Source organism: Sturnus vulgaris, chromosome 5 (assembly GCF_052056855.1).
Source record: "Sturnus vulgaris isolate bStuVul1 chromosome 5, bStuVul1.hap1, whole genome shotgun sequence".
Classification (NCBI taxonomy): domain Eukaryota; kingdom Metazoa; phylum Chordata; class Aves; order Passeriformes; family Sturnidae; genus Sturnus; species Sturnus vulgaris.
The window spans coordinates 18,125,674-18,151,177 of NC_142247.1; the positions used below are offsets into that span (position 1 = coordinate 18,125,674).

The 25,504-nt window shown below is 37.5% G+C and overlaps 1 protein-coding gene across 7 annotated transcripts in view; it reads left to right on the forward strand.

Annotated features, from left to right (window-relative positions):
- The window catches only part of NAV3 (neuron navigator 3), a 510,531-nt gene that overhangs the window by 249,241 nt on the left and 235,786 nt on the right, over positions 1-25,504 (forward strand). For 3 of the 7 annotated variants that reach the window (XM_088164973.1, XM_088164974.1, XM_088164977.1), the window contains exon 1: positions 9,410-9,826. The exons of 1 other annotated variant lie outside the window; for it this stretch is intronic. In XM_088164973.1, the coding sequence (XP_088021099.1) occupies positions 9,584-9,826 (243 nt within the window). In that variant the 5' untranslated portion in view covers positions 9,410-9,583. Of the gene's footprint in view, positions 1-9,409; positions 9,827-25,504 lie in introns of those variants that run through there. 3 more of the 7 variants (XM_088164979.1, XM_088164980.1, XM_088164975.1) reach the window with 2 other exon arrangements.

Sequence of the window (25,504 nt, forward strand, 5' to 3'; positions counted from 1 at the left end):
AAACTTTCAAAGAGGATATAAGAAAAAAAATAAAGGAATAGAAAGGAGTAATGTATGGAATCTAATTATATCTTTTCTAAACAGAGAGACTTTATGTCTTGTACTTGGCCTAGAGAAGAAGCAGGAATCACATGGTTTTGTAGCAATAGAAAATCTTCCTGGAACTATCAGGAAAGTTACTGTATTGTTGGCTGTGATTCTGCATGAACGTGTAATGAAGACATTTTCTGTCTAAAGACATATCTATCTGAAGATAATAGCTTCTGCCCTTGTCACCATTGAAGGTGCACATGTCACCAGTGACATTTTCACTAGTGGCTGTTAACTTAGTTCTTGCTGATTTTTGCCTAGCAGTGTCTGTTCAGCTGGATGCTGCAGCTAAATAACCAGATTAGTCTCCCTTCTGGTTTTGATAAAACTGTGCTTTCTTTGTAGCTCATCCTAGGGTTATTGTAGGTGGAAAAAAATTATTTTGGCTTTCTGTTTTATTTTTTAATTTGTGAATGCTGATGTTGCTTTTATGGCTGCCAAATGCTTGTTACATATGTCAGTTCTAAAAGCCCAAGTGATGGATGAAAGCTGGGAGAGGAATTGTATCATTTGTCTCCCATCTAGCACTTTTCTTGCACTTGAAGGTAAAACAAATATATAACCATAGCTTCCTTTTTTTTTTTTTTTTAATAACATGCCACATCTGTAAGGTAATATTTCTCCCCAGTATGCAGAGAAGCAGGAAGGAAGCATCTAACATCTGCAGGATTTGAAGTTATTTTTGACAGCTGTGTGCTATTGAGGGTTTGATGGTTTCTGGCTTTTTTTTTTTTTTTTGTGAAAGATAAAACAACCCAGGTGAATTGCTCAAAGCGCATTAATGTCTGTCTGACATGTTAAACATGTGTACTCATGTGTACATAAAGATATACACAAAAGATAAAATCATGCATCTATTGACAGAGTAGTGGTGAGGAAAAACAGTTTTCTGACCAGAAAAGCTGTTACTGCAATTTACTCTAAGATTTTTGTTGGGATGACACAAGGTATATGGTTTAGCATAGATGGGAGATGTTTGGTAATGAAAAACATCAGTTTCTTGACACTTATTGATAAGAAATGGGAAGGTTTAATCTAGTGACATACAGAACCCATTTCAGAAGTTGGCCTGGAGCACGCTCTGATCACAGCAGAAAGGAGAAAGGCACAAGTTTTCAAGCCTCACTGTAGCAAATGTTCACATATGGCCAACAGGAGATAGAGGCAGATGGCTGAGATTTTTAGTATGTGCATTAGACCAATTTTTATTTAAAAGAAAAGAGCACCCACTTACAGCTCAACTATACCTGGTCAAGGTTTTTCATTCATTGACACACAAGGCCTGTCTGCTTAATATTTCACAGGTAGAAGTGAGTGGCCATCTCTGCCAGAGTTCCAAGCTGGTCAACCACAAGACAAGAGCAGGAAAACCACAGTGAGTGTAGTGATATGCCCTGGTGAGGGAACACTATTGAAAAATGTGGATTCTATATAGTGTTATCATAACTCCTCAATAAGAACAAGAAAATGGCACAAAAATAAGGTTAATAGAGCATGTCTGTTTATCAAAAAAACCCAAAAACACTAGCGTGGCTTCAAGGCACAATATCTGTTCATGTAACAACCTGAGATACAAAATGAAAGTACTGGTCACAGAAAAGATCCAACACTCAGGGTAGTGCCTCTGACCATTAGCAGGCGGTGATGTGCAAGGGAGGTGTGCAGCAATGGGGCCTATAGAATCATGACATTATTTAGGTTGGAAAAGACCCATGAGATCATACAGTCAAGCTGCAAACCTAGCACTGCCATGGGGAGTAATGCTTCACCAGTACATCCATCCAGCATGAGAGCACTGTAAATAACAGATTTTCTGACGTGAATTGTGGCAGGGAAAGGAATATAATGGTGATCTTGTAATGCTTCACCAAAATCTACAATATTTTTTCATACATTATATTGACATGTTATGTTTGCCATGGGAAATCTTGCCTTTAAAATGCATATCAGTATCTCCTGAATTAGTGCAAATCACAGGAAATCTAGGATAGAAATCAAATATTTATGTGGTTAAAGAAGATGAAAATAATATGGACATTGTAGGAAGGGTTACTTGATAACAAAATTAATTATGATGACTATCTGCAAAAGCCAACAGGCAACCAAAAATATTGTTGGGATAATTCCACTATACTGATAAACAATGAGGAATAACAGGAAAGTTTATGCAATAATTAATACTTAGACCAAGGTCTGGGGTAGCAGATGGGTAGAGGTGGTATAGCTATAGGAGGTATAAACTATGGGGGATGCAAGCTGGCATTTAATGATTACAGACTCAAAGCAAGAAGGAAGCAGACAATATTCATGAGTCAGAAGTGCTCCTCCAGCTGCAGTGCAGCTTGCACTTTTTTAAGGTCAAATATCAAAGCTAATCCCTTAAAATATATCCATCTTTGTTTTCATGAGTTATTTTCTAATTATTAATATACTTAATATTTTTTTTAACACCTATTGATAGCCTTTCACTCCTAACAGTTGTCATGACTATAAAAAAACCTGTTCTTTTCTTCATTTCTGTCTATATGAACTCTTGGCAGAGCGAGTTTTCTTCATATCTCCTAAACTCTCTGTGCAGTAATTTCCAGTGACTGCAGGGGTATCTGCTAGTGATAGCAAAGCTGATTGACTTCAAAGTCTCTTACTGTTGTTGCTGCTCTTGGCCAAGAGTCTGATCATGACTGTAGCAGATGTTTCTAACCTATTCTACAGTAACTTTTTTTTTTTTAATAGACTAGTGGGAACCTTATGTACAAGTTTTTCAGTGCAATGCTGAAGTGAGTGCCAACAAAACTGTGATTTTGAAACCCTCTACCAGATCCACAGTGCTCGTAAGAGGAAAGTTTCCTGCAGATGAAAGCATAGGTTTGCCACTCTGCAGCCACCTGATGGCAGATAATCAGCAGATTCCTTCCTGCTTAGTCTCAGTTTCTCTTTATGGGTTATTTTTTGCAGTTTGTTAGGATATTTCATAGTAAGTAAAGTAAGTCAATTTCTCTGAAAAATTTTTGGATGAAAGTTTTGAACAGTTCACACTTAGTATCAAGAGTTAGAATAGCTTTGATTAACCACAAATATTTCCAATTTCTTTCTCATCTAATTAGGACTTATAAATATCTCCATAACATCATGAAATATTCCAGCAAAATGTTGGGGTGTATGTGCACTGGGAAAATTTTTTTTCCAAGGGAATCCATATTGAAGGCAGTAGTGATTGCAGAGAATTTATGAGGACCATTTTTCGAGGGAAACACAAGATAATTTGAGCTTTGGTCAAAATTTCAAATAGAACAAAACTTCTTCCATCAATAACATTATTAAAAACAGGCTAGGAATTCTGTTCCTTACTACTTCCACTGCAAGTAATGTTATCACTTAAGAGCTTAATCATGCATTCTATAAATGTCTGGTTTTGTTGTGTCTACCTTAGACATTCCTCCAATAGTTCCACAAAGAGCTGAAGTTCTTAATAACCCTGATAAGTGGGAGAAATGCTTTTTGACAATGCAGCACTGAAGTCATGTATCTGTCATGTGTTCTAAGATAGAAAAATGTAGGGCAAGCAGTGGAAATCATAATTCACAAGAGCCTAGCAAAAGTGATACAAAGCCAGAAATCTTTTCAGAGGAAGGGCAAACTGGGAGGAGAGCAGAACTGGAAAAAGGCAAAGATACCTGCCAATGTCCAGGACACTGAAGAAGCCATTGTGCCTGCTATGTCTATGTCCTGGAGAGAGTTTGTAAATGAGAAACCAAGGAGACAAGGAAAAAAGGATAGAAAAGTTGTCACTTCAATCCTTAGGATGACTGTTAGCTTTCTGACCAGTTTATGCTGATTATGGGCATTTCCTTGTTAGCTGCAGTTAACATCAGCTTTGAGAGTCTTCAGCATTTGTTTTTCGGGTCATTTGCTTAGAAATGAACAAATAAATTTTTTTTTTTTCCTCTTCCACCTCCCAAAGAGAAAAGCAAAGCTGATCCTTTCATTAAGCTTTACCAGCTGGCTGTGTGGTCTAGACAGTAGATCAGTATGTAAATACTTACATAGTGTGTTCAGTTGCCATCAGTTCTTTCTTATCCTTATAAAATTTTAGTTTATGTTTTCCAATCCTATAGTATTTAAACTCACTTCCTTTAACCCAAATACTTCATGATTAAATAGAGTGAACAACAAAGAGAAATAACTATTTTTTAACCCACACAGATTTATAATTTTAAAAAAAATCATTAGTTAAGAAAGAAAGTACTGAAGCCCCATATAGACCTGGGAAGGTCATTTACCCTCATAGTTCCACTTGAAAATATTTTAATATACCTTACATACTTTATAAGGTAGTATGGTACTAAATGACACATAAAGCTTTGAAACCATCTGATGGAAGATGCTGCAAACATACAGCATGAATGAAAATTATAAAACTGGTCACTTTATTGGTGCATAATGCATTCAAACCATTGAACTCTTGAGTTTTGAGAGGCCAGATTGTTCAGACAATAAAACTATATCCTTATTTAAAAGTTGTCCTCTTTGAAAAACTTCCCCAAACATTCAGCCAAAGCAGAAGGATTTCCTTTAGGAAGCCGGATGCACCTTTTTCTGTGACTGTAACTGGGCTTTGGATTCTATATCTTTTGGAATACAAAACTGTTAAGAAAAACAACAGCAGTTTACTCAGTAGCATTTCATACTTGCAGATAGTATTAAAAACTTGTTAAATGTATCTTGCCTTGTGACTAATGGATTCACCTGATTTTTGTAATACAAAAATAATGACCACAGAATTATACTGTGAACATGAGTCAGAGCTGAAGGATTTATGTCATCAGTATCTGACTGGTTGAACCTATTTTGTTACACCAAACAGAAATGTGGTGTGCATCTTACTTGCATTATTAAAGTTTAAACCTGTCTAATCTGGAGTAAATAAATAAAACATATTGTTTCATGTACTTCCAGTATTTTAGAACCATTGGTTGCTTTTTCAGGAGTTGTCCATCCCCAGCTTGGGAAAAGTTTCTGCTCAACCTGACATCAGTGAGCACAAATTCATGTGATTGTATCAGCACATTCAAGCTCATTCTGAAGTTGGCCTGGCTCATGTAAACTCTATACACAGCTGCTACACCAGCGGGATGGAGTGGGGAAACAGCTCAGAACAGAGCTCTGCAGTCTCTGGACCCCTGACATTTCCTGTTTGACCCTGTACACATGCAACAGCTTCCTTGTAGAAGATCATAGAGCAGAAGGAGCAAACAAATATCTTGGCTCCCCTTTTGAGGCAGGTGTCCCCTCTCTCGATATTTCCTGTGCTCTGGGAGACTCTGCCAGCTGTCTGTTCAGCTCATGCGAGCAGTTTGTCTGAGGGCTTGGGGTGCAGAAGGGGAGCAACCTTCATGGGACTTGTACTGGTATCAGATTCAATGAAGGAAAGGAAATGTATGCTGAAGTGTTGTGCTCTGAACAGGTATTGCTGTTCAGTCCTGAGAGCAAAAATTCACCAAAACAATACAAGTGACTGATACCTTCTTCCATGAAGTGGTTTAGACTTCAGGTATGTTTGCTTCTGCTATTTGAAATAAATATTACAGCTTTTTTTAGGATGTGGGGACTATTATGCTGTCTTAATTTGAGGTACAGATCATTAATATAATCTGTAATTTCTGTAAGAATGTTGATTGTGTGACACTTTCACAGTAATGCTTTACAGACAGATTGTCACTATTTTATCAGCTAAAGCAGTGGGTCTACCTTCAACATATCACTGGAACTGCCACTACCATTAACAAAACTACTAAAGATTGTGTTTTGACCTTTGCTCTGTTTTCCCATTTTTTGGTTCCTCTTTACACTTTTATCTTCTTATCTAAGATCCCACTTGAAATGTTAGCCTCTATTTTTTTCTCACACCTCAGTTTTCTTCTAGCATCCTCATAACTCTCCAAGCTTTCCTGCACATCATTTCCCTTGGGTCAGGACTTCAGTCATGATCTGTGTTTATCCTCCTGAATTCTGAATTCAGATGATGTCCCCCTGCCTGGCTGGAGGATGTCTACTCTAAAGTCCAAGAGGATAAATTATAAACCTACAGTTCCTCTCTGAACAATGCCTAGCCTGACTTGTTTCTCTGCAGTCACTTTCTAGATATATCAGTTTCATGTAACCAAGTGAATATGTGTGTCCCTTATTTCTGTCAGTCATACTTTTTACTCACTGCTTTCTCTATCTTCACTGTAATATTTTTGTGCCTCATGCCAGACAGTCTGGTGTTGTGTTTGGTTTCATGTAACTCCAGGTTAAAGCTACAGTTTACACCTTCTCCACCCCTATTTTCTCACAGGTATGCCTTTTTTTCTGTTTGGACATTATTTACACATATCAAAATCATCCTCATTTTGACTTTAAGTTCTCCTTGTCTGCCCTGCTTGACAGTCACTTAGCTTTCCACTCCACAGATACTGAGGAAATCTCACCAAACTCACATGTTCAGCTTGATGCCTGAGAATGTGCCCTTCTTTGCAGCTTCCAACTTTGCCCTTTCCCCACAATTCCTTCCCTTACAGAATGTTCAGATGCCTTCTGGCTGCAGGGTCTTCCCACCACCACCTGCATCTGGCGATAGTTTGTGTATGTTGTCCACAGATGCTTTATCCTGTACTTTCCTATTTTTGTTGAAAAGAGTATACTGAAGCTTAGTTGTTAAATATTCTTTCCCCCAAAATAGCCTTCGTAAAACCCACATTCACCATAAGGTACACAAGGGCCTTTCAAGCAAAAATTGCAGCTAAGTGATTTCTAAGAATAGCAGATATTTGTTTATTAATCTTTTGCTTAGAATTAGAGGGAAAAAAAAGAAAGGAAGACTAGGTTTGTAGCTGCTTTCTGACTTACAGAGTATAATTGTTTTCCTCCATTATTTTTCATGGTTCCTGCAAAGAATCTTACACACTCTTCTTTGCATCTTTACTAACTCTAGTAAAGCACATCTAGGAACTCTAGGAAGCACATCTGTGATTTATCATTTTACAAATTCTAGGTAGATGGGGTTCTGAAAGTAGTACCAAGGCCCTGACTTGGTAGCTTTAAAGTCAGCATATAATGAAGAATTATTTCGAAAGAGTAGCAGTAACACCAGCCTCAGATCATTGTTTCCAAATCCTGTTGGTTATGTATTACAGATGACTCTCTCCTAGTAAGTTTGCTTAGTTATTACTTTCAGGGTTTCTGTGCTGGGAAAATGGGTTGCAAAAGAGACTGTGGGTATCATGACCTCATCATTCATATTCAAAAGAAGATCAGCAAGATTACCAAAGTGCATTACTTTGTAAAATTATAACCCCGGGAAGTAATAAGATTCAATTACATTTTTTTGGCAAAGTTCTTTTTAAGAAAGTATCTGTCTCATGGCTGTAGTTTATTCTTTGTCTTGATCATTGGGTAACATTTCTCATGAGGATTTTTCATCTTCTCAAACCTTGAAAGAGATAAATCCCTCTTTTCCTGTGGTCCACTTCAGTCTTTACATATGTGTATTTTCTGAAGCGTTAACTGTTAACAGTTGTGCCTAAGAAATCTAAATTCCTTATGCATCCTCAGAGCTTTATAATGCTGGAGAATGAATACAGACTGCACAAGGAGCTTTCTTCCCTTTGCTCTGCAGAAGATCTGAAATATTACACTGAACATTCCAATCATTGGAGCAAATAGATGGATCCTGTGGGCTGAACTTGTCTAAAATGCAGTGGATGCTGAAATGTGTTTGCTGATTCTCTGTATTCTCACTTCAAAACTCAGGAGATTACTACAACATTTCAAATTCATTCCTAAAAACCACAAGCAAGAATGGGATAATTTGTAAGTCAATACAGAGACCTGAATTTATGTACTATGTCAGTGTGATCTTTGTAAATGAGTGATATGAGTAAAGGAGGACAATACTGCAGGCATCACAGGTTTATTCTGCAAAATATTATTAAAGCACGATTTAAAATATTTTCAATCTGCTTCTCATTTACTTTCTTTTCAATTATTCTTTTCTTTTATTTTTTAGCTTTTGCCATCCTTGTTTTGAGAACATGAAAGGCCAGAGGGCTCTTACTTTCCCTTGTGCTTTTATCTATGGTAGTAATAGTACATACTGTTCAAGGAAGGTGTAGTTAATATCATATAGTATATTGGGGCAGAATAAGCCAAGTCATCTTATGTTTTATTTTGGAAGATATAACAAAAAAAACCCATGTCTATAATGCTGTGTGATAAAATCCCATAGGAGTTGAATGGTGTGATGTTTCTGCACAGGTTTTGTCCTAATGTCAGTTTTAAAGGGTACAGGATTTCAAAGGAATTTACAGTTGTTCTTTTAAGTAAGTGTTTATGCTGCTTAACAATGTAGACTGTCCATCATGACTCATTTTGGAGCCTGCTCTGCCTGCCTGACTTGTATTTCTGTGTGCAAGGATTTGAAGCTGCCAGAAAGAACATTTCTGTGAGCAACAAGCAGAAACGATGCGTTGGATATGGACTTCATGGAGTTTCAATGTTTTTTAGAAAGGGAAGTGTTAACACTGAATAGATGACGTTAACACCACCACCAAGAAAGAAAAAAAAAAAAAATAAAGAGAGTTCTGAAAGCTGTATTGACTGAGTCTTCTAACAATGCTTGCGATTCTCCTATATCCTGCTCTGTGTTTTTGTATGGAATTTTCATAGCACAGACAGACGCTGCCCACAGTGTGATTCAGTGTCTGTTTCTAGCCACGCTCTTGCACCATTTTAACCTGATTTCACGGGAGGAACAGAGAATGAAACACCGTGGCTCATGGTTGTCAGCAGTGAAAAATAGCCAGGAATCAGACAAACAGCTTCATTGCTGAGATTATTTCCGGGATGAAAACTCGTCCAACAGCTGTTTGCTTTGGCCACTACTCAGGTCCTTTTTTTTTTTTTTTTAACAGAAAAAAAAAAAAAAAAGAGGTTTGTTTTTTTTTTTTTTTAAGATGTGGGCTGGTTATTTATGTAGTCAGGAAGAGGTCTCTGCTTCCAGTGTTGTGGTCTCTGAGCTGTTTTGACAGTTGGTGTACGGGGAGGTTTCCTCTCTTCTCTCTCTCCTTTTCTACCACCCTTCATTCACTTAATGCACAGACCTGGAATGCTGTAGGAAGAAGAGAAAGCGAATTTATGAGTTCTTTAATCCCAGACAGGCAGCTCTGTGGCAGTTACCTTCAAGAAAAGTTCACGCCCCAAAGGAGCGTTTAGTTTTACAGAGCCACTGACTCACTGAGCAGTGCGTGTGAGTGGCTGCGAGGCAGAAGGAGAGAGATGAAGGAAAAATTTTTCTTCCTTGTGAAACTCGTAATATTATTGTTTTAAGACTTTTTGAAAAGATGACTGCTACTTTTATTTAAAGCATTTGTTCTGAAATTGCTGAAGCTGGAGTCTACCAGACTGAGGTCAGGAGCATTTTCTTTGGCAGAAAGAAGATACTTTTATAGAAGCCATGCCTGTGCTTGGGGTTGCCTCCAAGCTGAGACAGCCAGCTGTAGGGTCAAAGCCTGTCCACACTGCCCTCCCGATACCCAACCTTGGCTCTACTGGCTCACAGAAGTACTCACCAAAGTCTTTGGAGCTTACAGGGGCAGAGAGCTCGATGCTTTCTTGTCAGCTTACATTAAAGTCAACCTGTGATTTTGGAGAGAGGAAAACGCTTCAAGGAAAAACCCAGGAGATCGAAGATAGCAAGGTTAGTTGTAAACTTTACCTGCGGAACTAAATTCTAAAAAAAATGTTGATTTGTTTTGAAAAAAATCTTTGATACAAACTTTTTGCATGCAGAACTTGGGGGTAAATGAGTAAATAGACTTTTGCTGTCATCACTGAACTCCCATAGCAGCCTTGAAAATTTGTTTTGCTCAGTGCTGCTGTCTGAATAAATATTCTGTTTTTAAATGTTAGTGTTATTCACTTCACAGATTAATTGTGATAAGGATCAGTAGAATCATAAGGAGAGAAAAGTCATTCTGGCACCCAGTAAACAGAGTATTAAAAAAAAAATCTTGGCAGCTTTATGCTATATTATGAAATTTAAAAGGAGATCTCACGCCCACACCTATTCCCACAGGGAGGCTCTTTTAAAATAAAAACATGCAATTGATTTTCTTTTCAATTTTCAAATGATCTGGCTATTCTTGCTGCAGAACTGCTGAACCAGAAAAACAGCTTCTCAGTGAAAAGTACTTGTGCTTTTCTCCTCTGCAAAATAGCTTCTTCCTAGCCCCTATCTAGCCCCAATTCATTCTGATTTTTAAAAAAACAAAAGGATTATCTGAAGTAGAATGCCACAATATTTTTTAGGCTACTTAGGGTTTTTTTCTTTTATAATGGGATTATTTTTGAGTCCTAATTAACTTTAGAAAAAACTTCTGCTTGATTTCAACTAGACTTTCTGTTGTAGTTGAAAACATTTTTCATGGTTTGTACATGAGTATTGAGTCCCTTCTTGTCAGCAGCATATATTTCTGTAGGTCTTTCAGTCACTACATTACGGCTGCATGTGTGGTTTACATAGCTTCAGCAAGCTGTGAGGCTACTGCCTCTTGCTTTTCTATTACTCTTGGTGGAACTGATTGCCACACTGGAATTAAACATATATTTTTATTTGTATCTTAGTTTGAAAACACTTAAATGTCATTAGAGCTGTTACAGTGGCAAGATGCACATAATTTATGCACTTGGTTTTTCTTTGCTTTTAGTTAGTGGGTTAATTCAGTTTGAGTGAAGAAAGTTGGTTTTGTGGTTAAAGCATAGGGTTGGGATTCTGAACATTTGGTTTCCTTCTTAAACCTTGCCACATATTTATACATGAGATTTTAGTCATGCTACTTAACTTTTCTCTTGGAGTTTTCTGTGTCACAGCTCTCTGTCTCCCAGAGATGATACATTGGTGGTATCAGATATCCTATACAGAAAGGTAAAAAAATGAGCAAACTGTTCATCTCTTGATTAAAACAAGTGATGAACAGCTCATTTCTATAACATGAGTATGAAGATAATATGTCTGAAGAAAATAAGTTTTCAACACAATGCAATTCCTGCTTGTTTACTTATTTTTAATAGAAAATATTCTTTGTTTGTTTTTTAATGGTCTCCCTAATGGGTATTCTATGAAAAGTAAATTAGATTTGCAAATACTACTTTCCGTGAAAAAGGTTAAAAAAAAAAAAGCAAAAGGTTACTTTGGCTGCTGAGAAGTGTTTCTTGTTTACTTATAAAAGTGTGGAGAAAGATATGAAACATCTTGCCTTCAGTATTTAAACCACTTGGGAGCTATTAGTAATTAGTGTGAGACCAACTGGGAGTCATAGCCTTCCAAGGCGTCTGGTCCTGTACTCTGCTGAACTTCTTGTGAGTAAAGTAACAGCCTGGATGGACACAAATTTTCCATTTCAATGGTTTGACAATAGCTGTCATCTCAGAGACTGTGTTTTTAAAGAACAAAAAGCAAACCAACTTCCCCAAAACAATCTACCAGCCATGACATCCTTCTCTATATATGTTCTCAAGGGAGCAGTTTTAAAAGATGATCCATAAAGAGTAAGACCAGGCTGTGCACATGATGGTCTGAAAACTTCCCCCAGCCACCTGAATTCATAGAAGTGCTGAACATTCAAAAAGTTACTAATTTCTGAAGCCTTTCTGTATTAGCCAACATTAAGTCCAATACAAGTCCAACATTCCCAGTAATACTTAGTGGCAGCCCTTTACTCAGTTTTCTTCCTGGCATTTTTTGAAAGATTTTCTTTTATTCAACTTAAGCAAGTTTCATGAAATCTTTTTCCAAAGGGGTTTGGACAGTAAGGTGGATGGGTATTTATGATGATGACATTATTTTAATGCTTTTCTTACTAGTAAACTTCAAAGGATCAGCCTCAAAGTATTGATGCTTTTTTCTTCATCAGTGATGGAGATCCATGCCAGCTGGGTAGCCTCAAAAACGTGTAGGTTATTTAAACAGTAGTTCTAAGCACAGATCTGATGGAGCTGTTAATGTCTCTTCAGGTTTGCAAGTTCTTCACTAGAGGTTGTGTCATCCCAAAGCTTGACCATTTGTGAGTGCTGATTCCAACAGACCTTTTGTTAGCAAACACATTAATCCATGTGGTATCTCTGTGTGATTGTTGTATGCAGTGCTGTACATTGGGACTCTGTAATTATAAAAGTGGTCAGATAAAAAGGTTTTTCAATCAAAATGTAGTGAACACCCTAGTCTGAGTTTCCATTTGAGAATAAAATCTAACATATTTCTTGTATGCTTATGTTATATATATCATTGCATATAAGGCAGCACTGATTTTAGAGGGAAAAAGTATGAATCTCTATTTGCTGGAGACTATGGAAGAAATTAATTCATCATCTAGTTAACTTTGGCTTTTCTCTGCTGAAAATAGTGCCTTTTGCACTGCTTGCTTTGGTGTTTTACATTTGCTGCACTGTGGGTCACAAGTTTTCTCATCCTGTCTGCAAGGCACTTAGATTGACACGTGTAGTCACTGTGGCATATCCTGTTGCTATTTATTAAGTGCTAATAATTCTAAAATAAATTTGGGTCATGCATGTCAATACAGTAGGTCATTGTCACCCAGCTGTTTCCTCTATGAACTTCACTCTCACCAAACCTGATTGTTTGAGACTTTTGTCACTTGTGTTGGCTTTCTCACAAGGCCAAGGCTGGTTGGGGATACAGCAGCAAACATCAGTTCTCTTTTCCCTTGCTGTTTCTCTCATCTCACACCATTTTGTTGCACTTGCACTTGTAGTCTTGATTGTTTTCTTGTTTGTGGAGATGATGGAGTTTGAGGTTTAATAAAAGTGATATTGCCATGAAAACTGTGGAAGAAAAAGTTTGAGGTGGTTATGTTTACCTTTATTCTTAATTGTGTAGAACTTAGTTAAGCTTACGAAAGCAAATAATAAGTTGCTAATGATTTAAATTATTCTGTGTGTAGTTTATTCAAATGCACTTTTGTTCAAGATTTTAATAATTTGTGCTTTGGTACCTAAGTCTCATACAACAGGTCCATCTGCTTTCTTGCTAAACTCACTAATGTTTAGGCTGACTGCATGAACACTTTCTGATGTGAATAGTCATGCAAAATATTTGAACACAAGTATTCAGAGCACATTCTTTTTCCCTGAGTATCATATAGGCAAAAGTTTATTCCTATATATGTACACAGGAACAGAATCCAGCTGCTGGATTCATGAGGTGAAATGCTGGCTGTCTTTGAAGCAGATGGAGTTTTGCTGTTCAGCCGGACCATGCAAAACCATGTCTGTAAACACCGCTGTATTTTCTAATATTTTTCTAATTGTGAGTACAGTATTATTTATAATGCTTGCAAAATAAATCATCAGATCACGATAGGCTGCTTTTTGATACTGTTCTAGTTGTAAAATGAGCCACTATACAGTAACAAAGCAAAAAAATATATCCATTGATATTGTAGAAAGGTAAATTAAGCAATGAATTAAAACTATAGGAATGAAGAAAGAATTTCTTTGCAAAACCAAATTTTTGGTCACTAAATCATAACTCTGCACTATATTATTTTAAGGGTGGATGTTGAGAGGCTGGGGCCAGACTGTTCAGTTGTGCCTAGAAACAGGGCAAGGATCAAAGGGCACAAAGAGAAGCATGGGAATTTCCATTTAAATTCAGGGAAAAAATTCTTTACTTTGAGGGTGACAGAGCACTGGAACAGGACATCCAGGGAAGCTGGGGAGTCTTCTTCTCTGGAGACATTCAAAACCTGTCTAGATGCAATCCTGTGCAACCTGTTCTAGGTGAACCTGCTTTAGTAGGGGGATGGATGACAGGATCTCCCTTCAGTGCGTCTGTAATATTGACCTGTAGCAAAATGCCAGTGGCAGCAGTGTTTCACTCCACGTCCCCTGAAAGCATGATTGACTTCATCTACTCTCAGCCATTTAACGGTGTAGTCACAAGTGCATTGGCATCTGCGCTGACAGCAATCAGCAACCCTGCTAGGCACTCTGGTCTTCTGGTCTGGCTTCCTGGGGCTGCTCCTTGCAGTGAGAGCACTGCTTTATGTTCCCAAAGTTTTCCTCCCATCATTAGACTTCCTTCTTTCAAGAGCCCTGCACCATCATTTATGCTTCCACAGTGAATTTTCTCTGATATATTAATTGTAGTATTTTGGTTGTATGACTTGGATGATAAGATTTTAGCCTTCTTTCCTGATTTAATTAATTTCTTTACTGTTGTATTATCTTATTTCTTTGGGGGTTTTTTTTGTTTTCAATTTCTCTTTGTTCATGCTATCTCTCTGCTGCTGTCTGCTTTATCTTCTTCTTCCTTCCTGTTGGCAGACATCTTTACAGGCTACTGAATATGACTTATTTTTCTCTGTATCCCCTAATCAAGTCTTCCTGTCTTGCCTGCAGCATTTTTCATATCACTGTTCATTATCAGAAAGTGCTAGGCAGCCTCCCCAGCTGATCCAATACACATATGTAAACTGAAAACTTTTCTAGATACCTCAGTTTTGGGGGCTTGTAGTAAGATCCTAGTAGTATGGAGATACTGGTATCCAGAGGATGAATAGGCAGTTGTTTGTGATCTCTCTTACAGGGTCCAGCCCCACTAAGTTCATAAAACAAATCCATTTTTGTACAGGGAGATCTTAGGGGAACTCATGAAATTGATCTGCAAGGCCTTCTGGAAGAAACGATAAAGAGTATTATGGGTCCACCTGAGTAAAAAGACACAACTAACTTCTCTAGAGCACAGCAATCTGAACAATTAAGCTGGGGAAGCAGTTCCCAGTAAATAGGCAGGACAGAGCAGAACAGGGGAGCATGTCCAACAGAGAATGGGATCCAAAGCACTTAGTTGTACTGAGTGAAGGTTGATAAAGTAATCTGAAATGAATGTCGGTGTCAAAAACCTAAGCTAAATACTTTGATCTGATTAGGCAAAAGCATGTGCTGGAGCTGTTAAAACGACTCTTAAGGTCCATTTCATTTGGCATAGTACCATTGCATCTCAGTCTTATTCTGAAGGCTTCTAGTGTCATTCAGCCAGCCCTTTTGCACTAGGTCATTAAGATGTGCATGGAAACCTTTCATTTTTCCTTCATCAATTTTAAGTAGTTTGTCAGTGATGTGGTAAATCCTGCCTGTCACAAGACACCAAACTGGGAAAACAGCTAGGCTCTTTTATAAAGACAGATCTCAAGACAAATATTTTTGTTTTCCATACATGGGTGGAGCTCCTGGTCACGTCAATAGGAGTGCTGTGCACATTGGAATACCAGATGTGTGCCATAAATGACTTCCATATCTCTGTCTTTCCTCAGCTAACCCTTCCACACCACTTACTTAGGTTTCATGTGACCCTTTCCCACCATTCCCCAAATCTCTCCAAAGCAAGGCATCTGTTGCAATCACACATCTCTTTGACTTTTCAATTTCTTGGATACAATTTTGTCTGGCCTCTGAGGGCCAAGCTCCACTGAGTTTCCTGATGCACTGACTCTAGGGAACAAAAATAAATGAGTTTCTTTCCCCATTTTGTCATACCCTTCTTTTTCTCAGCACTAGTGCCCTGGAGGTATCTGCCTTGTGGGTTGGCAAGAAAAGAGGCTGCTCATTGTGCCGAGTGTTTCATTTACAGCACTACAGCCAAGGCAGCAGAAAGGGCAGCAGAAGTAGCCAGAAACCGCCTATCTTCTCCCCATAGTGACTGCTAGTGATGGGAAGCCAGCAGTGTTTCACAAGCATTGAACTAGCTGCCAGAAATTTCAGTCAGCACTGTGGACACCTGGGACTATGTGTGTTTAAAATTCACACAGCCCCAGTGAAGCCAGGACAGTTGGCAGGAGTTCAGATTGTCAGCAATTTCAGCTTCTTGTCTAGTACTCTGAATTATTTCTTTATCAAACAGATAACAGTGTCTTTAATGTGCTTTATGTATCCAGTACCATCTGTCTACGCTATATTATTACTGATTTAAGAGCTTCATTCTGTATGAGCTTGGAGTAAATTTCACTGTTACATGTTTATTGTCTAATCATCTGTGTCAAGCACATTTTCATAGAGTTGAGATAAATGTAAAGTAACAAAATATCAACTCTTACATTTTGTGTATTTATGAACAAATTGTATTGAATGTAGATTGAAGGATGTTTCTCATTTGTAATTGGGATCGTGGATAGGAGGGTATTCACCAGCCTGAGCTTAAGGCCTCTGCCTAAATTTCTACTGCTTTCATTTTATTTCTCTTACAAAATAAGAACATAGAACTCAACTTATTCCATATTAATTGGTGTGTTGTGAGCTGGTATTATACATCATCAGGAAACAATCACACTCTTTCACATTGCATTTGTGCCTGCTTGGGGATTTTCTAGCAACTATTCAGTAAAAAATCTTTTCCTCAAAAATGGGAGTGTGTCTGTAGTATGATGCACTGTGAATGCACCAGCAGAATTGAAGCAACCCAGCAGCATTTGGTTGGTGCAACACTCTTGCAGCCCCCTGGGATAATCTGTTCTTCATAACAACAAATGGAGATAAGTGTTCTCCATCTTCAGACAAAAATAATGGGCTTATATTATACCCCAGGAGGTTTTAGTTAGGCTTTAGTAAAACTTCCCAGCCATAACAGTAGTCAAATAGAGGAACTCATGGAAAATATAGTATCTCCATCACTGGAAAACCCAATGTGTAAAATTTCAAGTCATAGTATTATTAGCAGTGATCCTTCATTGTGCAAAGGAATCAGTGACAACCTTGATGGTCTTCTCATTCTCTTTTGTCATTCCTTGGTTCAGCTGACTTCAGGCACGTGGTAATGAAACCATGCTTCCCTGGGAACCTGAGCTGACAGCACCATGGCCAACAATGACATAGATATGCAAGAACTCACTTTAGAGACAGATTTGCTCCATTAGAAAAAGTGCCATTGTGCAGTATGGGTGTTTCCAGAGGCATTGCACTGAAATATTGCAGTTCCTGTTAAGTTTCCTGAAAGCACTGGTAGGGTATTCTGGATGCCCAGAAAGCTAGTGGCTTGCTTGGAAACACTCATTCCCTGGCATATCAGTATTGGAGTGTCCTCATGCCTCAAGAGCCTGTGAGAAAGTGAAGTGACTCCTGGGGACTCAGTTCTTTATAGCAAGGAACACAGAGGCCCTATGAACTTAAAAATCCTTAATTTAAAATCCCTTCAGGAGCACTGCAATGAGTATTTCTTCCAGCTGCATTTTATAGGGAGCCCCTAGATGACAGGAGCATCCCAAAGTACCCATTAGAGTGAGGGGTGTCACTAAGATCAGGAAGTTTGTTTGCACTGAAAAACATTTCTCAAGTAAAAATAATGTTCTTTCTGTGGATTTTTCTGTTTATTTTAACCATGCTTTGATCTTAGATACTTTTACTAGATTGATGTCCTACTATGACAGGTAGTGTGCATGTGTGCAAAAGTCAGTCCAGCCCTGTAGAACATATGGCTGTATTGCAAGGACTGTGGGAGAAAGGGAAAAACATAAACCCCATAGTGCACATAAACCCAATAGTGCAGAGGGAAGGCAGAGATTAAAGGGAAAATGGATGATTTTCCCACACTCAGGCTGGGACTTTATGACAGGATTAGGAATTTCAAGTCATATATATCTCAAGTCCCAATCTCCACATCATAACCACAAGCCTATCCTTTGTCTTTTCTAAGGGATCAGTTAAGAATGAAACATCCAAATAATGAGTTATTTTTCCTGCTTGCCTCATAAGGACAGTTTGGCTTTGTCATCATTTTTATGTCAATAGCTAGCCTAAGTGTGGGCGCAGCACTGAGCTGGAGGTGGAATTTTACTCCAGGAGACATATTCTCTTGATTTTGATGTACCCAACCAGCATAGACTAGCACAATTTATTAAAGATGCAGAATATTTTGTGCCCTTTGTGAGGCAGTGTAACACTCATCAATGGTCCTGTGTGTAATGATGTTGATAGACTGTTGACTTGTTAAATATGATGTGGAAAATCTAAGCATTTGTGAAGCAGGCCTGTTTTGAAGAAAAATGGCTTTTTTTGGGTACTATTTTCTGCCTTTGAGTACACTGCCTAGCTTCTTTGTAGGAGAAACTTGTATTTAGTAAATAAATTCACTAACGGCATTAATTACAAATGAGAACCGCTAATTTTTTTTGGCTAGCTGTTCATTCTGGTCTAGGTTCACTGTCCCTTTTTCTCTACTATGCTGGACTGTTTTTTGGGTCACACAGTTTTTCTTGCACTTACAGGGCACGCAAAGAGTAGTTCATTTAAATCAGCTCTGTGTTTCACTCTGACCTGATTCACAGGATGTGGTCTTGGAGGAAGCCCATGCCTTAACAATAGCCTTTTGACAAGTCAGGGTGTTTGGGGATTTAGCTGGAAGAGGAGGAAGCATATATCTATTCTCAAACCTAGTAGTGGACTATTTTGTGCGAATCTTCACTTGCCCATGATGTTTTTAAGGTCACAAACCTTCCTTTTTGTTTTTGCTGGCAAGAGGATGTTGGCTGAAAGATAGCATAACTTCTTTAAAATTCAGAAAAGGAATGCAGAGTGTTTTGTCTGCTAAATGTGAAGGGATAATTCCCTCATGTAAGATGTGCAGATTTCTGATGGCTCTTGTGTATGTTCTGTGTAAATCAAGCTGAAAGAACTTGGAAAATAAGCAAATCGAAGGGAAGCATAATTTTGAAGTGGTTAGAGCTGGATCATAATATTTCTGGATGTATAAACTGAGAAGGTGCCAGCCACTAAATGTACTAACTCTGCATAAAACATGAGAGAATTTGACCAAGTATAATATTAGTATTGTCCTAACTGACTTTGAGCATGACATTTGGTCTGACTTATCTTTTTATATTTATTCCTTGTAAACCCTCCTTTGCTGCTCTGCCCTTCTGATATTAATTCAGCAGAGAGAATTTCATCCTTCAATATATCTCTCAACAGTTGATCAAAATATTTTTTTCAGGTGAAACTCTCCAATTGAAGCAAATTTGAAAAGTAATCGGAGCAAAAATAGTTCTTGAGTTCTCTCTTGTGTTTTCCATTTCGAATTATCTCTCTGACAGTTTTAACACCTGGCTTTGTATCTTGTTGATGTTGTGTTAAACTCCAAAAGGTTTTGCAGTGAGAACTTCCTGTTGTGCATCAGGATTTAAATTACAGGGCATGAGTAGAACCATCACAGCTTAGTAATGAGCATGGCCATGCACAGATGATTTCCTAGCAAGTGCTGTAAAACTTTTGACCACTTTCATTAATCAGGATAGGCTGCATGGCTCATATGTGATTTAGGGGTGAATAAGACATAAGTCAGGGCGCAGGATTTTTACTCACCACTACAACAATGAGATTTCCTGGCAACACATCTATGCAGTAAACAAGTTAGTTTCTTTTTTTTTTTTTTTTTTGAGAGTATTTTTGTTTTGGTTTGTTTTTTGTTTTTCAGGCTCTTTTTTTCTAAGCTGTCCCTGTAGTGGAAATAAATAGGCATTAAATAAGAATGTGAAATAACAAATAAAAGTTCAAAAGGAGTTTAGAAATTTCCTCAGATGAGCAGTCTGCCTGCTTTCGTCATTGCTGGCCAGCTCACCAGCCATAGACAGAATGCTGGAAGGAAGAGCTGAAGGAATCTGTTTCTCATGAAGGAGCAGCACAAATCTGAAAGCTTGAGAGCTGCAGGTTCAGATTTTCTTTTGAAATGCTTCTGAGAGGGAGTAAGACTGAGCAACTCACATGGGAATTCACAATCTAGTTTCATTTCTGGTTACTATCAAGTACTTTCTTGAAATCAGCTCATATGAGAAATGGTAAAAATGAATGGATTTTTTAGAGTGTAGTTTCTTAGCTAACTATTACTTATTATTTCTTTAAATACTGAAGAAATAATCTAATTAGCTACCTTTAAAAGTGCTATTGAAGGTACTTTTGTTATAATAGAAAAATGAATTTTCTTTTTTTTTTTTAACTTAATCTGTTTCTGATGTTTTTAACTTCCTGTCCATCAGACTAATAATGCATCCATTCTTTTTCCCTGCTTGTAATAAGAAGACAGAGGTAGAAGGCATTTTATATACATGCATTCTTTTATTTTATTACCTTGTGATCCTGACAAAAATAAAAAGAGAATAGCAGCATCCTTGCTGTTTCCTTTACCTTGCTGCAGTATCACTCTGAAGACTGCTATGGTTCTGTATTGTTAGCTGAAACCTAAGAAAGGTTGCTCCACGAAGAAACTATTGTAATGATTGGCCTTCATAGGTGATGCCATCTCCAGATGTGGAGGGGGGAGTTTAATATAGTGTAATTTGCAGAACTTTCACATCCAGACTTCTCTTATGCAAGAACAAGATTTTTCCAGCTGGGTGTTGGGAATGGGTTGGTGTTTGTGTTACTGATGAACAAGAGCAAAGCAACTGTCCCCATCTGTGACAGCTATGTCAGTCACAGCCTTAAAGAGTTTTGGTTTATAAGATAAGCTATTAGCACAAGGGAGTGGGGAATAAAAGAAAAATGTGTGGAAATGAAAACAAGGCTTTCTTCCCAGGGCCCCACCAAGTCAGTGCAAGATTTTTTCTGAGTTATTCAGCCTTATTTGTGGACATGATGCAGAGATGTAGAGTACTGAGGAGAGCTGATTAAGAAAAGTTTCAGAAAAGGGAGCATGCTGAATACCAGTATGAATAGTGTCATTCAAAAAAATTATTTAAAGGTGATTTGGCAAAATAAAAAAAATATTATACAGGAGATTCAGATCAGCAAAATAGACACTGCATAACATAGACTTCCTAAAAGCAAGGGGATTATGGAAATATTTGCACCTATGAAAAATATTATCCCTTTTTTCCTGGACAATTAATAGCCTAATTTATTTGAGCAAAGTTGCAAGATTTAATTTTGAAATACTTATATAAATTCCAGCAAAGACAGAATGATAGTAGTCACATTGCAGTCTAAGGGACAACAGTTCCCATTAAAAATTTTATTTTGTATGGCAATAAAGTCAGTGTTTTCAAAAGTAATTTTTACTAGGATATATATTTGTCTTTAAAGGTCTCAGCAGTCTTTACACAGAGTAACACAAGATCCACAACAACAACATAAACAAGTTATTTTGTCCTAATTAATTATAGAGAAATATTATGTATCTTTATCAAGCCATAAATCAGTGACATATCCAAGTGTTGGTCTTCTGGAAGGTACAGGTGCATATTGGCTCCTGCCACCTTGTAAGCCTGCATTTATAATTTAGCTAATTTCTCATAAAATTCTGCATGGATGCAGTAGTTAACCTGAACTAAAGGTTGAGTAGAGGCTTTTTACAATGTATGAATACTGCCACCATTTTGAAGCAACAAAACATTTCAGATCATTTTGGAAAAGGCTAGGGTATTACTTCACATAGATCCACTATGAGGCAAAGAGTAACTTACTGATAGTTCCTGAGCTACTTGGTAAGATTAACATGAATTTATCACTGTGTGATTATATAGCTATTTTATTTTAAATGCTGAAACATTTTAACAGAAATATTCAAGTAGAGCCTTAGATACAAAAATAAGAAATTCCAAGTGCAACAGCAGTCTTCTACAACTACCTTTGGTTTTCTTATTTAGACTTTAGGAATTATGATATTTAAACTAATATTTCATTCCAATTGGATACTTAAGGACTGTGTAAGGCAACAGTAATATATAGTGCTTTTTCTTTGAGATCAACACTCTGTATTCCTTTGAGTGCAGTTTGGGTGTTTTGCCCTTAATATTCAGGCTCTTTAGAACAGCTATTTAACTAATAATTTTTGTGCTCATATGATCAATTTTGTTCTGCAGATGCTTTTAGGATACTTTGAAATGTGTTTCAGTGTGACAAATTTGCCCCAACATTTTTGGAGTAGCAGGATGCAGCTTGGATATGACTCAAAATGTTAAACCAGAAATTCATTGAATAGATTAGTACAGCTCTTCTAAAGCCACCATGAGATTTAATTTTTTAGCACAGAGATAATAAATGCAGCCTTAGCATTTTGGGACCAGCAGTGAATCCTATGTAGAGTGAAACCACTATCGATATTTATTCTATGGTTCATATTAAATACAGAAATGGATATTTGTGCTCATATACAGATACCTGTTAACATTTATCTATGTATTTGCAGAAGCTTAAAGTGTAGTCAATTTTTTTTCTACTAATGTGGAAGGTGGTTCAGAGATGCATACATGGGTGTTATACATGCACATTTATATCTACATATACATCACATGTCATATATGTTATCATTTTGGTAAAGAAAGGATAGAATTTTGAAAGAAAGGATAGAATTACTGCTTATAGTAATGTGCAAAAAAGTGAGATGTAGAACATATCTTTTTGCTTGTCATTAATTGTAGCATTACATCAGTATATGTTAAATACTGAAACAGGCAAACCCAGCAGAAGCACTGATTCCCTGTGCTGTTCAGACCATGATTTTCAGTCAGTGCACCCACAGCATTCAGCAGCAGCTCAGCAGCCCACATTCCCAGCGACAGGCCAGGGTCTGGCAGGTGGTGCTCTCCTCTGTCCCTCCACTATTCATTCCTCTCTCAGGCTGCATTACCCCCTCCAGTTCCTCTGGGGTGTGAATCTGCTGCTGCAATTATGAGGAGACTGATGGTAAATAAATTTGTTAACTTATGGGGAGTCAGTTTCCAAACAGACTAGATTCTCATACCCTATATTTGTACGCGTCTGCAGGTGTCTCCTTTCACCATCTCTGTGATGTCTTCTAGGAAGATGTCCATTGTTTGCTCCATCACTTTAAATACGTCATTCTAGATACATGACAAAATAATCCTTCTGAAATTAGAATTTGCTGCATTCTTTAAATCAGTGGGAGTTTTTCTGTTTGCTCACTGGAGTAAGAATATCATCCCATTTCGTTGTGGTTAGACAATTTACAACCTCTTACATTTTCACAAGGTAAGATTTTCAAGCCATGCTTTTTTGTCTCATTTTTTGGGAATGTTGGGCTATGTTTGTATCCTGTGATGTTTTATGTCAGCTGATACGTATTTTCTGATAATCATTTATTCTGAGATTTTTATTCAGGGAAATTATGCACTTAAAGAGAGAGAAAAAAGCAAACAAAACTTATACTTATTTGTGCACTGAAAACATGCAGAATGAATTATTTTATGAAAGCTGGGCTTGTTACAGAAAGAAATAAAACTGTTCATTTACTATTTTTTAAAATTCTATCTGTTAAGATAATCTATAGAATTTGGTTAATTAAAAAATCCGAAATATTTATGTTATCCTTATTGCTGAAGAATTTGGACACTTAGATATTTCTTATAAGTGATACCCTGTTGTGTTTTTGAACAAAAATTTAAGAACTATGATTGGCATGTCACTGCCTTTAATTTCCTTGTATGGTACAGTATGCAGTTCATGTCCATCTTATGCACTGTATAGCCAAACTGTAGTATGCACAAACAGTATTAGGAAAGGGTAATCAATCTGACTGAGTGAAACCTCTGAGGAAATACTGATAAGTAAAACAGCTCATAAATTCTGCAGAGAGAATTGTTCACATTCATGGCTCTAAAGATTAAAATTGAGGCTCCTCCTGCCCCACCCATAAATTACTTTTGGCAGTAGAAATGTGGTCAGTAAAAATCCACTCAAAATCTTTACTTCTAATCCATGTCAGCTTTCTCTTATTCAATGTACCAAAAGAGTCCAGTCTATTAGGACCATTGTGTTAAAATATTGTATGTCTTTAAGGAAATCTTTCTTTCCGAGTTCAGGAATATTAGGTCCTGATTGCTGAATGTTGCTGTTAAATCAGGACGAAGTGTGTATGATTAATGGTCAGTATGAATAGAATATGTAGAGCATAGGCAAGAGGCTCTTTAGGACTGCTTTTTCCTGTCTGCAAATAGTTTGGGACCAATGGAAAACATTAGAAAAGTTCAAGAGAGTCCTAGCTCTTTTTTACTGCATCATAGATCAGTGAAGTTCAGAATCAACAAAGAGTGGGGAGCACGGAACAAAAATTGTCTGAAGAAAAATTGTAAATTCTGTCTTGTAATTTTTGTATTTATTGAGAATTAGAACCCTATTAATTATATTTATCAGTTTAGGAATGGATGGAGGTCCTGGTGAAAACTGAGAACTCTCTGAGAACTGAGAACAAATACCTGAATGGAGGCTGTAGCCAGGTGGGAATCAGCATCTTCTCCTAGGCTACCAGCAACAGGACAAGAGGACAGAGTCTCAAGCTGCACCAGGGGAAGTTCAGGATAGCCATCAGGAAGTATTTCTCCAGTGAAAGGATGGTTAAACAGTGTAGATGGTGAATTTACCATCTCTGGAAGTTTTCAAGAAACAACTCGGTGTGGCACTAAGTGCTGTGGTTTAGTTGATATGGTGGTGTTTGGTCAAAGGTTTGACTAAATGATCACGGAGGTCTTTTCCACAATGATCCTATGAGTCTATGAGGCTCCAGTCAGAGTGGAATTCATCTTACCTCATTAAAGCTATTTAAAAGGTCGATGTCTAGTCTGAGCTCCACTCTATCCAGATGGCAGAGATAAATACTTCTTGAGGGCAATTCCTTCTTTTTTTTCTGAGTTGTTTATGTAAATGTAGAATGACTCACCCTCTGGCACTATGTGCATCTATTACTTAATTAAGGGGAGATGAACCATCTAATTTATGTTAAACACTTGATTTTCAGTGTCTGAAATTAGCTGAGATGAATCTTACCTGTAGTACAGAACTTCTATTTGTGAAGTTCTTTTCAGATACTTAATGCTAATGTTATCATTATTACAACAGATTGTACAATTGCATTTCAAAGTACATAATTTAAATCTTTTGAGGCTACTTGGCAAGCTAGTGGAGACATAGCCCTCATAAGGGTGATGGATCTGGGCATGCTTTTATGAGAGGGCCGTCCTCTTTTTGATTCTTAAAACAGATTAGGGATATGAAGATATGGAAAGTCCCTGAGAAGTGGTGAAGTAATAGGCAAGCAAAAATAATATTCAAAATGAGCCATTGCATGGGAGATGGAGACATCTCTGTGAAGAAGACAGGTTTCATTTTGACATGTTCTCACAGCTTTCTGCTTAATGCTTCAGAGATTGTAGAGATAATGAAATGGATCATTACCCAGAAATACTATAATAAATTAGTTTACTGAATATATGGCAACACAACAGTGTATATAAACACGAATCTTACATGTGCACACACAAGGAGAAATATTTAATGAGTTGGTGGGCAATCAACTTGCACATGTGGATGTACACATGGGTGTACTTGCACAAATGTCAAAATTTCTCGACCATCTCTG